The sequence below is a fragment of the Enoplosus armatus genome, chromosome 17 (assembly GCF_043641665.1).
Source record: "Enoplosus armatus isolate fEnoArm2 chromosome 17, fEnoArm2.hap1, whole genome shotgun sequence".
NCBI classification, from domain to species: Eukaryota; Metazoa; Chordata; class Actinopteri; order Centrarchiformes; family Enoplosidae; genus Enoplosus; species Enoplosus armatus.
In genome coordinates, this window is record NC_092196.1 from 541,207 (window position 1) to 555,581 (window position 14,375).

At 45.5% G+C, this 14,375-nt stretch overlaps 1 protein-coding gene across 1 annotated transcript; it reads left to right on the forward strand.

Annotated features, from left to right (window-relative positions):
* The first annotated feature begins 2,389 nt into the window (after positions 1–2,389).
* Positions 2,390–12,047, forward strand: LOC139299690 (uncharacterized). The gene is made up of 6 exons (XM_070922540.1): positions 2,390–2,563; positions 4,938–5,191; positions 5,348–5,594; positions 9,032–9,214; positions 9,320–9,499; positions 11,176–12,047. Exons 1-6 carry the CDS (start codon positions 2,429–2,431, stop codon positions 11,341–11,343), a joined length of 1,167 nt encoding a protein of 388 aa, XP_070778641.1. The 5' UTR covers positions 2,390–2,428; the 3' UTR covers positions 11,344–12,047.
* The last annotated feature ends 2,328 nt before the right edge of the window (positions 12,048–14,375 follow it).

Here is a 14,375-nt window from a genome sequence, read left to right on the forward strand (position 1 = left end):
GGGGGGGTCATTAACTTTTTTCAGCATTTCAGTTTTATACTAATGGACGTTTTTTTTCCATTGTTACACTCTTTGCTGTATCTTCACAGTAAAGGTTTGTAACAGCTTGGTGTGACGGATGAATTTAGAGACTTAGATCTAAGCCGAAACCGACCAATCTCACCGGTTACTGTTGAACCAGGGGACACGACAGGACCGGGGGGCCTGAACCGCATAGTGCCTGGACGCAATTTCCTGATTTCAAATCTACTCCAAGCACCAGCACCAGCACAAGCAGTCAAGCGTCTCAGCTGCCGTTCACAAGGTCAATGATGCTGAATCCACGGTATGTTTCTTTCTTTTGCTCACCACTAAAGGGCGCTCTGTAGCGAGTAGCTGCAACCACATAATGTGCACATGCACAAACTTCAGAGGCCAACTCCAACCACAGTGTACAGTTAAACATTATTGCATAACTTGTCAAAAACATTTTGATAGAGGTCTTGAATAGAATAATCAAACCATATACCAAACTATAAAGATATGTTGTCAACTGTAAAATAGTCCAAAGTCCAAACTCAACTTTACCTCATCAGAGTCCACATATCACATATCTGTTAAAATTTAACTGAATCATCTAAAGTGCAGCCTTTCTCTTCGACATAATCGGCCTCTTAAGAATTACATAGTTAAAGAAAAAGGTAGTATTATTAATGATATAAAAAGTGGACCACAGTACCTTTCCATGTTGAAATGCTGCTGCTGAGACAGTAAGTGAAAGTAAATGGCAGAGAAAGAAAGAAAGAAAGAAAGGGAGATTAATCATTAGCATAATGTGTCTGAGAACAAACAAAAAAAAACACTAGAATTTAAAATAATGTGCATCCAAGAGACAAGAGAAATATATGATAAAATTAGATTTTTTTTTTTTTTTACTGTTTATAGGTCAACAAACCGATACACAAAAATACACTGAAATCAAGGACAAACATTGAAGACTGAAATGGAATTCCCAAAGTTAGCAGAGTTGCACTTACTTAAGTTGTTCCCATGAACGTTTGAAGCCGCATCGTGTTACTTGCGTCTTCTCCAGGGTTCCCCGTTGAAAGTGTTAATGCCGTTCTGGGCTGGACTGTATTATTGCACACGCATGACCTTCGTAGCAGTGTGCAAACCAGTTGTTGTCTGGCAGGGAGACCACAGATCAGGCGCTACAGGTTTTATTATGGTGACATTGAATCATCATCACCACCACCACAACGCAGCCTTAGAAAGGATTTACCGCCAATAAACGTCCAAACACCTTAACTGCTTAGGCTGGAAGATTACAACTCTAAAAGCAGAAAGAGAAGAAACATCTCAGGTCATATAACTATTTAAACCAAATCATTATTGTTGTTGTACTTATGTAAAATGTGGTATACAAAAATACCACATTTTACATAATTTGACATCAATTTATATAATGAATTATGTGTGTGTGAAAGTGTTTTTAGATGATGATGATTAGTATTATTATTAATTCTGACTTTATTGGTCTTCTGTACTTACCAGAACCAACCAAGCCACAGAGGAGCATGCGGGCCTTCTGGCACTACTGGATACATCTGTATGGGAATTAACCCACAATTTCTGTAGGATTGGATGGGTTCAATATCAGCTTTAGCAGCGTTTAGACCTTGTAGACAGAAATTCTCAAATTCATTTTTATGAAGTAAAAAAAACTGTAATGATATATTTTAAAAAAAACAACATTTGAAATTAAGACTAATTCAGAAAATCTTTATTTTTGACTGAATTACTAAATGTAAATACAGTAAAATGGATAGAGAACATGATTCACTCTATGAAATAAAAATGTATTTCACGTGCAGTACTACATACAACCTCACACTGTAAAGAATACTCCATTACAAGTACAATTCCTGGCATTAAAATGTGACATAAGTAATTAACTAATTACATTAGCAAAATGTACTTTAAGTGTGGAGGGTATTCGCCTGAGAAAATAGCCCCTGTGTATATTATACTATATATAATTGGATTATTATTACAGATGCATTAATGCATACATAGCAGTTTAGGTGGAGCTAATTTCAACTTCTTTACACATTATTTTATGTATATATTGAAACGTAAAACACTACCCTGTTGTACAAAGTATGCCTATCTCTATCTTAAACATAGCATATACTTTATCACTTGAAAACATTTCGGAGTAATTAGAGAAAAAAAAAACATCAACTGTATAACCTATGTGCTCAACACAGTCTGTGTTCTCACACTCCAGTCCAGTAGGCGGCAGTAGTGCCCCGTATGCGTCGATATGTCCGCCGCCAAAACGCTCATTTCACAGAAAAAATATTTTTCTTTTCGGAAGAAGATCCCTACAAAGCGGCCCTATTTCTTTTCAGCCAGAAAAAAAAGTCGAAGAATCCGAAAACCGACGATGTACGCCAGGACAAATACCGGCAGCACACATGGAGACTTTCAAGACAGAAACGGAGTGAATTACGTGACATCGACAGAGTCTTTCGGCCACTGCTCTCAATTGTTCTGGAAAAAGGATCCCAACGACTCCGGAGTAAGAAAGCCAGCTGCCACCACCGTTAGCTAGCGAGCTCAGCCAACAAATAGCTATGTCAAACGGCTAACGGAGCAACATTTTACTAACTAAGCACCAGGCAAAGTGTCGTTTTTTTACACGTGGTTGTTAATTGGGTGTCTGAAATACAGTTTAGCAGCACGGGGTGATCTGAAGCTGCAAGTTATGTCAGACAACAAGCTTCGTTAGCTTCCTGCTAACGTACCAATCGTCATGCTGGGCGGTTCATGGCCTAGTTTGAGTCTTAGCTGCCGAGCTAAGTGGCTAGTAATTATTAGCTCCTACATACTGTATCTATTACATCCCCGTAAAGGGGTTAGTGACATTTGACGTGCATGCCCAGCTATATGTGGTTGCTGCGTTGCGTGGAGACACCGGAGGGTTAGGGAAATGCGTGTTAATGTAGCCAAGCATCGCCGAGCTAATGCTAACACAGACAAACATTGGCTGCCTCAGCCAAACAGAGCACGGCTAGCGAACGGCGGAGCCAATGCAAAAACAAGGCAGCGCCGAAAAGCCGCGTTTTTCCCCTGGCTAGAACCGTGCTTTGAGGGGTCTGCTCCAATATCGTGAACCACGGGGGGGGGGGGCGGTGGGTGGAGTGGTGGTGGTGGGGGTCTGTTTATTTGAGCAGTTGAATTAGAAGTGTACGCACGAGGCCTGCAATATTGTTAGCGAACAGCGCAAAGTAAACACGGCCGGGGCTGTCCCACAGGAAACGGGAGCGGAAGACGCCCCGCGGAGGACTTTGAAAGACCCCTTTGTGATGCCAGACTGTACAGTTCATTCATGGTCGCTCTCATCCGACAGGCTACCCGCACAGCGCGCACAGACACCCACACACTAATTTATATGTTTAAATACTCTCCTCTAAATTTGAACGCGGCCGGGCTCTTCACAGGTTTGCTTTCATGTCGGGTATCTTTCGCTGTCACACGCGCGCGAGTCAAATCAACAGCTGCCCGCACGGCGCGCACAGGGAGCTTCGCTTCCAAGAAGTTGTTGAATTTCCCCAAACTTCCCACTGTTTACGATACTCCCAGAACTCTGTTGTCATTCAGGGGAGTTTGCAGCACTCACCTGATGGCTCTCCTTTCAGTCCCCCTAAACTGTAGGTATTCACACAGTGCATCTCCACAGTGCATTTTTTAAGAACAACCAACTTGTCAATAAGGCTCCTAAAAGGCGCAGCACCATACATGCATGCACATTTCTATTCACTATGTTTTTTTTATTTTTTTAAATTGATTCCTGATATTTCAGTGGTCTGATCTCTGAACCCCTGTGGCCAAGGGAGCTCCACACATCGCAGCTTAAGGAAACAGAATTTGACCACACGTATGCACGCATACATACATGCACGCACGTGGCATAAAGATGCATGCTTGAAACCCAGAAACGCCAGCAAAAGCAGACATGCTGCAAGTGAGACACGACCGCAGAAGTTTCCTGGGAAGTTATTTGCTTGTTGTGTTGTTTTTTTTTTTTTATATTTGCAGTGTGTATTTCTCTATGCTACGCACACACTATCTCCGCTCATGTTTATTATTGAGGTTGTAGTGTGCAGTGGTGTTGCACTGGACCGCATTATGTTGTTTCCTATGTTTTGCCCACCCTCATGTGTAGGGTGGGGCGCCTGCATTTGGTTTCTTAGGTTACACTGAGCACTCGGTCAACGCGCCAAACAAGCGCATACAAAGAAAGTAGATTTTGCAAAAAGACGCGGCAGACTTTTGAGAGAGAGAAAGCGTATTCATGTGCAGGCATGTCGGCGCTGGCTGGGGAGAAGCTTGTTTTCAAATGTAATTTATTTAAGTTCTCCGTCTTCCTGGGCCAATCGTCTGGGTCGCGTGTCGCAAGTTGACGCTCGGTGAAAGGGGGCAAAAGAGACAAAAGCGCTGCATCAGCCTGGCTTGCTAACGTCTGGTACCGGATTAAATGAATCAAAAGTATAGAGTTGGGTTTGTTCAGATTGGGGTCTTTTGAATATGCTGGTGCGGACTGGGTTTGGGTCTGCAGTTTTAGGGCTCCTGCAGGCCTGTAACGTGCGAAGAGTTGCTGTCCGTGGTGCTGAGCTGCTTTCCTTCCACTCACAGGTCATTTTCACCCGACGTGTCTTTATACAAGTGTCGGACAGTGCTTTCTTAATGACGAGACACAGGGCTGTTTTTATGGCTTGCCAGCGTAAAGCCAGATTTCTTTTTTTTTTTTGGTTGAAATTTTGTTGTAGATATTTAGTTCTATATCTAAACAGGATAGGACAAAATATCATAAACAACACTTCTAAAATCAAGTGTTGGTGTCAACCCTACACACACGTCACGCTTTGATGTATCCCTCTCCCCTGTGACAGCCGAGTTCGACCATCAGCTGGTGCGACCAGCTCCCCACGTCCTCGGCAGCCCTCTCCACCTCCAGTCTCTCCTCAGCGTCGCTGTCCAGCTCCAGTCTCTCCATGGAGTCCAGAGCGCCGGCGCCAGCGACGACGGTGTCCGACGACATGGAATCGGACGAGAGGCCGTACGTCTGCGACCTCTGCACCTGCGCCTACAAGCACGCCAGCTCCCTGCTCAACCACAAGCTCACTCACAAGACTGGAGACTTCAGGTTGGGAATGACCGTAAAGATGCCAAAATGTTGTTGAATAAGACACAGAGCTCCTAGCACATAAATCATTGTAGTTGTTGTTGTTGTTTGAAATGTCATTTACCCCTTGTTTTTTCTTCTTCTAACCTCCGCGTTGCTTTCGCATCCCAAACTCAGGTGCGACTTTTGCAGCAAACCCTACACCAACTACATGTCCCTGCGCAACCACATGCGAATCCACGGCCAGAAGCGCTACATGTGCGACCTGTGCGGGAAGGCCTTCCGCCTGGCCCGGTACCTGCGTAACCACCAGAGGATCCACGACGACGGGCCCAACCGCTTCGACTGTCCCTCCTGCTGCAAGAGCTACAGGACGATGCTGGAGCTGGCCCAGCACCGCTGCACCGCTGCTGCATCCAACCAGGTGGGTCTGTGCGAGCCGGAGCTTCAGAAAGAGTGGGTGATGCTTGGGACTGTGTGTGTGTGTGTGTGTGTGTGTGTGTGTGTGTGTGTGTGTGTGTGTGTTGGGCCACATTAATTTAGCTATCCTGTGAGAACTTGAGGAGAGCAGCGCTGCGACACTGGCCAGCCGATGTGGACAAAACGCAGTAAAGAACGGATCGGAATCCATTAAAACACGCCCCGATGTGCGCTGATTTTGTTTTTGCTGTGATGCAAATTAGGAATAACAACACCCCCCGCCCCCAAATTGGCCCTCTGCCCTGCAGTCTGTCACTGCATCCCTGTGTTTGCAGAAATGGTCCAATGTCTGATGTATCGAGGAACTTTAAAACCGAGCTGAAACGTATTGTTCCATGTTACGCACAAAGCGTTGCTGTTGTGTGTGTGTGTGTGTGTGTGTAAGAAACCACAGACGGGGATTTCACTGACGAGTTAAACAGATATAAAAGTCAAAACAAATGATTTTGTATTTTATCCATATTTACACCTTTTTTTGTAATAGCAGTCTGAAAACTCAATTCAATAATACCCCAGTTACATTTTAAATGTAGTCTTATTTAAATCAAGTTCAATTTCCACTGTGTAAATTGTTTTTGTTTTTTTTGCACAAAACTAAATGTAGGTTCTGTCCATTAAGCTCTCAGTTGTTTCTCGAAACTATCGCCTTCAAAACGCAAAAGAGGCGTTTCAACGGGGCGCCATGTTACCGAGGTATCTTTTCATCGGTTCCTCCTGGCGCGTGAGCTCCTCTGTTTATTATTCCAAGGAGGTGTGTGTGTGTGTGTGTGTGTGTGTGTGTGTGTGTGTGTGTGTGTGTGTGTGTGTGTGTGTGTGTGTGTGTGTGTGTGTGTGTGTTGAGGGTCTGCCTCAGCTACAGTGTGAGGACTCTTTGCTGCTGTTGGTGTGATGCTCTGTTGTTGTGTGTGTGTGTGTGTGTGTGCAAAAGCCTCAAGTGTAATTTGTGGGATTTCTACAACACACTAACCCTAAATCAAGATGGCAATTAATATAACTGCAATTAAGTGAAGACGCATACCAAAAACTGGATTCTGGTTCAGCAGCTATGGTGCGGCGTTTCGAACGTGCCACCGCTCTGCTTCACCTGAACTGCTCCTCACAGATATCATTTTAACAGGAACTTAATTGACTCAATTTTGGAGCTGCGACGATTACTCGATTTAATCGATCTAAAGAAAATTAGTTGCCAACTATTTTGATGAGGTTAGCCGGCTCCAGCGTGTGTGATGTGAGGGTTTTACTGCTTTTCTTTGTCGTTTATGACAGGAAACAGTAAGTCTTTTGGGTTTTGGACTGTTGGTCGGACAAAATAAGCAATTCGAAGGCGTCACTTTGAGTATTTTTCACAATTTTTGGACATTTTATAGACTAAACAATTAACTGACAATTATCGGCAGATTAATCGATAATGAAAACAATTGTTAGTTGCAGCCCAGTTTAACATTTATCATTATGGAACTGACATAAGTGTGTCTGTGGCAGGTGTAGTAAAACGGGTGGTGCGCCACAGTTGGCCCTATGTAGGGGAAATGTGTGTGTGTGTGTGTGTGAGGCATATTTTGTATTATTTGCTTTGATGAAGTGTGTGCATGTAACATATGGTAGCACATGTTTCTTGACCCTCTGTCTTCTCTCCAGCTACAGTCTTTGTAAGCATCCTGCTTGGGAGGACCTGTTGCCAACCTTCCTGTAGTGAAAGCATGCTGTGGAGTCAGGGTTAGACCAGGGTTAGGCTAAGTTTAGGGACAGGGTCAGGGTTTAGAGGTCAGGGGAATTAATACATTCCAGTGGATTATCCTCGCAAGTATAGTAATCCAAATTTATTTATTTATGTATGTGTGTGTGTGTGTGTGTGTGTGTGTGTGTCTGTGTGCACGTGGGGTTGGTTCATAAGAACCGGTTCAACTGCCCGTCCTGCTTTAAGAGCTACCGAACCATGCTGGACCTGGCCCAGCACCGCTGCAGCGCCGTGGCCAAAAACCAGGTTGGTGTGAGCGTGTGTGAGCGTGTGTGAGCGTGTGTGAGCGTGTGTGAGCGTGTGTGAGCGTGTGTGAGCATGTGTGTGTGTGTGTGTGTGTGTGTGTGTGTGTGTGTGTGTGTGTGTGAGAGGCAGAGTCAGCAGATTGAAATGTAGCTGTTAGTGAGGGCTAACTTGTACAGGAGCGTTTAGACGTGACGGTCAGGGACAAAATCCCCCAAAACTGTTGAATGTCGGTCCCCTGGTAATGTCAAGGTTGGACTATCAACTGGACTAAGTGGGCCAACAACCCCAAGGCCCCAGACCCTCAACATACGTAAACTTGAGGCCCCATCCTGAAGAGGGGCCCCTGAATTATAATCTAGCAGTTTATTATTTTAGTATATCTTGTGCTTGTGGGCGTGAAAAAACACACAAAATGCACAGACAATGGGAGAAACCACGGCTCTTTTTTTTTTTCTTTGCCCCAGGTGCCCTCCTAGTGGATTACCCACGTCCAGACCTAAAGACCAGCAGCCTTTTTTTAAAGTCTGCAGGTCATCACTGGGTCTTTAACACGTCCAGTTTATCAAAATGAATTATTTTGGCCTTAAAGGGACAGATTTTCGCATCTGTTCTATGTACAGTGACCCAGTTGTTTTTAATTGTTTTCGTGAACAGATCCTCCTAACTCCTGGAGCGTATCCACAGTGCAAAACTGAACTTAAATGTTCCTCAAAATGTCTTTTTCAACAGTCCGCTGCCTTGTAAAACTGCTTCCGACTTCAACTTTGATTGTCTTGGCAGGGAATGTGGACTGTAAAAATGTAAACATACCCGATACGATGGTGGGAAAATACAAATAATGCAACAACAAAAAAAGGCTGAGTTTTCCTACCAGGCTGAATGTTTTAGCTCTAACTCTTCAGGGAGAAGGTTTAGGTTTAATATTAATGTCAGCCAAAGTACTATAGTGTAGACAAGGCAAGCATCTTTTTATATAGTTGTCATGGTTACAGAGGATAGTCATAGGTTCGTGTTAATGTTGGAGTTGACAGGTTGGTAGAATGGATTGATGTTTGTGTGAGTGTGTGTGTGTGTGTGTACTTGACCACTCCATCCCCTCATACGAACAGGTGTAAAGAGAGAGACGGGGTAGTGTAAGAACTCAAGAACTGAAACGCACCAGCTTCAGACATTCGGTGTGTGTGTGTGTGGGACCAAAACAGCATCATCACATTCATCCGTCACCAACCCCCCCCCCCCCCCCCCCCCCGCTCTATATCGTACTTTACTCTTGTCACGAGCTCTGTGTGCATTACTGGCGTGCATGTGCCACAAGCGGCGTGCGTGGCGGCAGAAATGATTTACGAAAGTCCTGTCTTTGTCTGCCCCCCCCTCCCCTCCTCCCCATCCCCATCCAGTCCGGTGGCCGTCGTTCCAATTACGCCAACGCCTCTCGCCGCCAGCAGCAGCAGCAGAACAGCGCTAACTCCATGATGCAACCGCAGCACGGAGGACACGGCCAGCAGGAACCCCTGCCCTCCCACTGCGTCTCCCCCATGCAGGGCGGTGTGAGCAGCCAGCCCGTGCCTGACCCCCACCAGGTAGGGAGGAGAAGTGACGTTCCGGAGCAAACACTTGTCCTTTGTTTAACAGTAGTTTTGTTGTTTTCATGAGCGAGTGCGCTGAGCCTCTGTGTGTTCCTGCAGGGCCGTCCCAGCTCGGTATCCTCCCAGAGCAGCCAGCAGAGCATGAGGAGCTCGTCCTCCAACAAACACGTCTCCTCCTCCAGCGCCACCCCGTCCTCCTCCTACTCCCTGCTCCAGCCCCTGCTGCCTGAGGTAAAGGAGATGAGCTCGGGATACACTAGGCTGAGCGCCAACCCCATGGTAGGAGAGAGAACCGCCACACACCCGCCGTCCGCTGGCTAGCCGCCTAGCTGCCTTCTCCCTGTCTGGCTACTAACATCAGCAGAGAGGGACTAATATTTGAATGCTTCACGTGTCCACCGGGAGCCTCTGCTCACAGCTCGTGTCTTAACCTCCTCTTGACTGTGGATAGGACAGATGGCTGTGTTTAATCGATAAAGAGAGGGGCACTCTAAACAGGTCTGAGTGCTGCTGTCTGCAGAGATGCCTGGTGGACACGGCCTTAGCTCTCTTCTTAAATCTTTTGGGTTTCAGTCTGCTGTTTTTTCTTTTTTTTTAAGATATTCTTGAGGCACTGATATCACAATATCATTGAAATAAATTATAGTAAATAAGTTGAAATATCCCATCACTAAACAATATTACAGTACTGGAATCCCTTAATTAGACCGTCAGTATTTTAACGGCCCCACATTCTGCTCATTTCCAGCTCTATGTTTTTATTCTGGGACTCCACTAGAGTAGCTTTGCATGATTCACAGTTCAGAAAAGTCATAATAGCGCCCCTGTACTTGGTGGGCGGTGCTGTGCCTGGCGCAGACGACCTGCTGGGGAGGCGTGGCCGAGTGTGGTGACTGTATAGTTGTGACATCACAACCTTACAGGAAGTACCGACGGCTCGTTTAAAGGTGTCTGAATACGGGGCTGTGAGCATTTATATATTTATACTTTCACGGTATTTATACAGCACCTAGACCTGTCTAGACAAGACTAGACTGCTGACTAGTGTTTCCATGGTAACAGTCACCTGCTGACCAGTGGCACCAATGTTTTAGTTTTGAAAGGTCTTAATTTACCCAGAATTCATGGCAAATTGGCCCCAGATTCACTAGGAACTGGCTTTTAGTGTAATTTGAGGTTGAAGCTCCCCAGCAAAGAAAACCAACAGACTCAAATCCAGTAGATGGGGAGGGTGGGGGTCATTCTTTAACTTGGACTCTGAACTGTGGATGTTCTCTGGCGGTAGGACACTACTAACTTGGGGTGGGTGGGCTGCTAACTTAGTCCTACCTTTCAACACTTTGACACTAATCATTCACTCAACTTTGTTTTTGCACATGTTGATGTTGTAGTTTGGGGGGGGGGGGGGGGGGGCTGCACATGAGCCATCTTTCATCATATATTGATATCCAGTTGTCTCAGAGGTCTTATATGCTGGCAAATGGAAGGAGGGGTGTCATTATCAATGATCTGAGACATTTTAGATGAAGGCTCTTCTGATCCCAAGTTGCCCACAGATATAGATACAATAATAATAATAATAATAATAATGATAAAAAAAAAGATATGTTGCTTAGATGTGTGCAGCCCGGCTCTCCGTGTTCTCTGTGTGTTTCTAACTCAACACTACACCTCCGTTTTTGCTTTCTGCGTGTGTGTGTGTGTGTGTGTGTGTGTGTGTGTGTGTGTGTGTGTGTGTGTGTGTGTGTGTGTGTGTGTGTGTGTGTGTGTGTGTGTGTGTGTGTGTGTGTGTGTGTGTGTGTGTGTGTGTCTGCTTGGCTGCTCAGGCAGCAGTGTTGCTTCTCCACCCCCTTCTTTCCCTTCCCAAACATTCTCTTCTTTTTCTGTACTTTTTCGCCTTTCTAACTTTTTCTCTCCGGCTCTCCTCCCTTTCTCCCCCGCCCTCCCCCCTGCAGCCGAAGCACCAGGACACTTTCTCTCTGGCCCCCCAGCGGCCCCTCACCACCATCAACCCCATCGGCCACGCCCTCCATCCGAACGGAGCACCCACGCTCAAGCCTTCCCCCGTGCCACGCACCATCCAGGCCATGCCCTGGGAGCAGCGCTCCCTCTACAATCAATGAGACACCCCACCCCCACCCCACCCCCCAGGAACTAGCCGCCACCTCCCCTCCTTCATGTCGCGTCTACCACCAACCCCTACACGCCCTCCTCTTCCTCCCCACCCATTTCGGACCCAGCATCAAGGAGGGAAGACTTGGGGACGCCCCTCCACCGCCTCACTCCTCCTCGTGGAACGTTGTTTGGGAACGGGGAAGGGCACCATTGAGAACTAGTTGAGATTGATTACTGAGTAGTTAGGTTTAAAAAAAAAAAAAGAAAAAAAAAAAGAAAAAAATGTGTTGCCTTGACCCTCATGTATGATCTATGCCATGTACTGGATATAAGTTAAAATGTCTGTCCTCTCACTAAGAATTTATCTCCCCATCCTCCTCTCCCGCTCTAGTTATGAAAATATCTATCCTTCCCATTATGAATAGTCCCCCCCACCCCTCTTTCCATATGTTAAATGAAACGAAAAGCTATTTTTTATCAAGAGTGTGTTCCAAACCAAGGCGCCAAGTTGTCAAAAGTAAATGTGACAAAATTCTCCCTTCAGTCTTGATATGTTTTTGAACATAAAACCCAACTTTTTTTTTTTTTTTCTTTTTTGTCAAATGAGGCTTCTGGAAAGGAGAAGGGGAAACATGAACTCTCTTCTTTTAATTTTTTTTTTTTTCACGCCCCTTCAGCGTGCTCCAGAATGAAGATTGTGTATATTGTGTGTTAGGAGGTGTCATGGCTATTCCAGAAAGCCCCCCCCCCCCCCCCCCCCCCCGTTCTCTCTGACGTCACAGTGCCCCCCCCCCCTCCCTCCACCCACACACACACCTCATCTGCGAGCACCAACAGCGAGGACCGCGATGGAAACAAGCCCCCCCCCCCCGGCTGGCTGTTGAACATTTTGGACGTGTACATGCCCAGTTCGAGGCTTCTAAGGTGGTTGTGAGGACTGAAGCCCTGCTGTCTTGAAAAAGGGACCTCAACGTTCCCCAGCCACAACTACCGACGAGGACAGTTTAGCGCGGCTACCTTCTTTTTAACACGCAACTGAAAGCTCCCTTGTTTCATTTGAAAAATTATTTTCCCCTCTCTAAACTCGCATCTGACTGGTGGCTTGTTGTTGTTGTAGTTTTAATAATCCGTTGGCTGGGAATCAAATCTAGAAGATGATCAGTACAAGTCTCCATCCCCTTTTGTTCCAAACTGACTGTTAACATGTTTGTTCCTTTCACTTTAAAGCACTTTAAGACAAGTGCTGTATAATTATTACTGTCTCTCCCGCCCGCCCCCACCCTCTATCTAGAGCTGTACCGGCTGTGAAGATGTAACATTGCCTTACATCAACCCCCTCCCTCATCACGACTCACACTCACCAGTGACTTAGCAGCTGTCCTGGGCCAGGTTTGAGCCCATAACACGGCTGCATCTGGAAGCTACAGTGGCCAAAATACAGCAGTCCCCACCTTGGGCCCCGACACACCCTCCCTTTTTTTTCTCCCCCCTCCCCCCCGGTAGAAAACGTCATACCTGCGTCTTGCTGTTCCCAGGATGGATTTAGTTAACACCTACTTGTAGGGTGTTTCAATAAGCAGCCACTCACAGTTGGCCGGTTAACTCCAAAATAAACACATACAAGATGAAGTGAAATTTCTTTTTTTTTTGTAAACGGTCAATTTGATGAATAACAGTTTAATCATGAATCCAGTATGTAGTTCTGTTACGTTATCTCGCTAACATGGTGTTCATTGAAATACCCCCAATTCTACTGACATTGTATTATCTCTTTTTAAAGTTGTTTCTATTTTTATTCATGACATGTTTTCATTGTTGCTTTCTCTCTCCTTGTAAAGTGTCTTTTTGAGTATTTAGAAAAGTGCTATACAAATAAAATGTTTTATTATTATCACCATCAGTGCTGCTCTTCTTATGTGGAGGTTAAAATGGAGGAGAAAAACAAAATCCTTATTTTAATTGTTTCTGACAACTTTGAATGTATCTGGAGTTGAACAACCTGCTACCAGTCAGCTGCTGCTTCCAAGTTGAATCGCCTGCAGTTCCGTGGCAACTGAGACTGATGCGGCCAAAAGCTCCAGAACAAGTAAGTAGTCCTTGAGTGACAACAGAAACGAACCTTATTTTTCACTTCGAACCCCACCTGTAGTTTGATCATACGTTCATTTCCCAAGTGTGTAGTGTTTGAAAGTGGCCACCAGAGGGCGACACATCCATTTCTTTAACTTCAAATAGACCTGGAGTCAAAAACACAAACCGCATGTTTTGAACTTTACACCACTGATGGTTGTTTGTGGAGCAGCGGTCGTCGAAGACCTTGTAAACACAACCACACAGTGACTATATTAATATTTCCATCGAATAACGCTTGACCTTGCAAAGTACAGGCGATCACCAGGAGACTCAAACATCAATTCTTGGCAGGTGCTGGGTGTTTGCACTTTGTACCTATGTACATACAAAGACACATGCCGTGACGCGTGGATCTTCCTCAGGTAAAGGTGCGGGTGTGAGCACTGTGTAATCATGGGTCTGTTTTCATCTTCTCTTAGAACCTTTATTGAAAAAGGTAAAAACAGAGCTACAGGATACAAATGCTTTCCAAATGTAAAACACGTGTTAATTCACCCCGCCCTTGAGTTTCTAATAGATGAACCTTCGGCGGGTCAGGTTGCGTTCGGGATCCCGAGTAAACGGCCCCAAACTTTTCGCCTGGGTTTGAGAGCCTAAACGCGGCGTTTAAAGTCTGGTGGCCAGAGAAAGCTTCATTTTTAACCTCGCCGGACCGCAGAAGCTTCTTCCGGCACATCTGAGAGGCTCCCAGGAACCCTCCACATTCAGTCACATGACTTCATTTGATCCTGAACGTTATTCATTGTTTCATCCCCGTAACTGTAAGCCTTCCGCGTGGTCTGAGCCTTTCTTGATCAATAATATCCTGATCTGTGGGACCTAATTTTTTTATATAAGATTGACTGCTATAATTGTCATCCACACCCAGTGTTTTAAGACCCTTAGTACCCTTACCTATGGGGAGGGG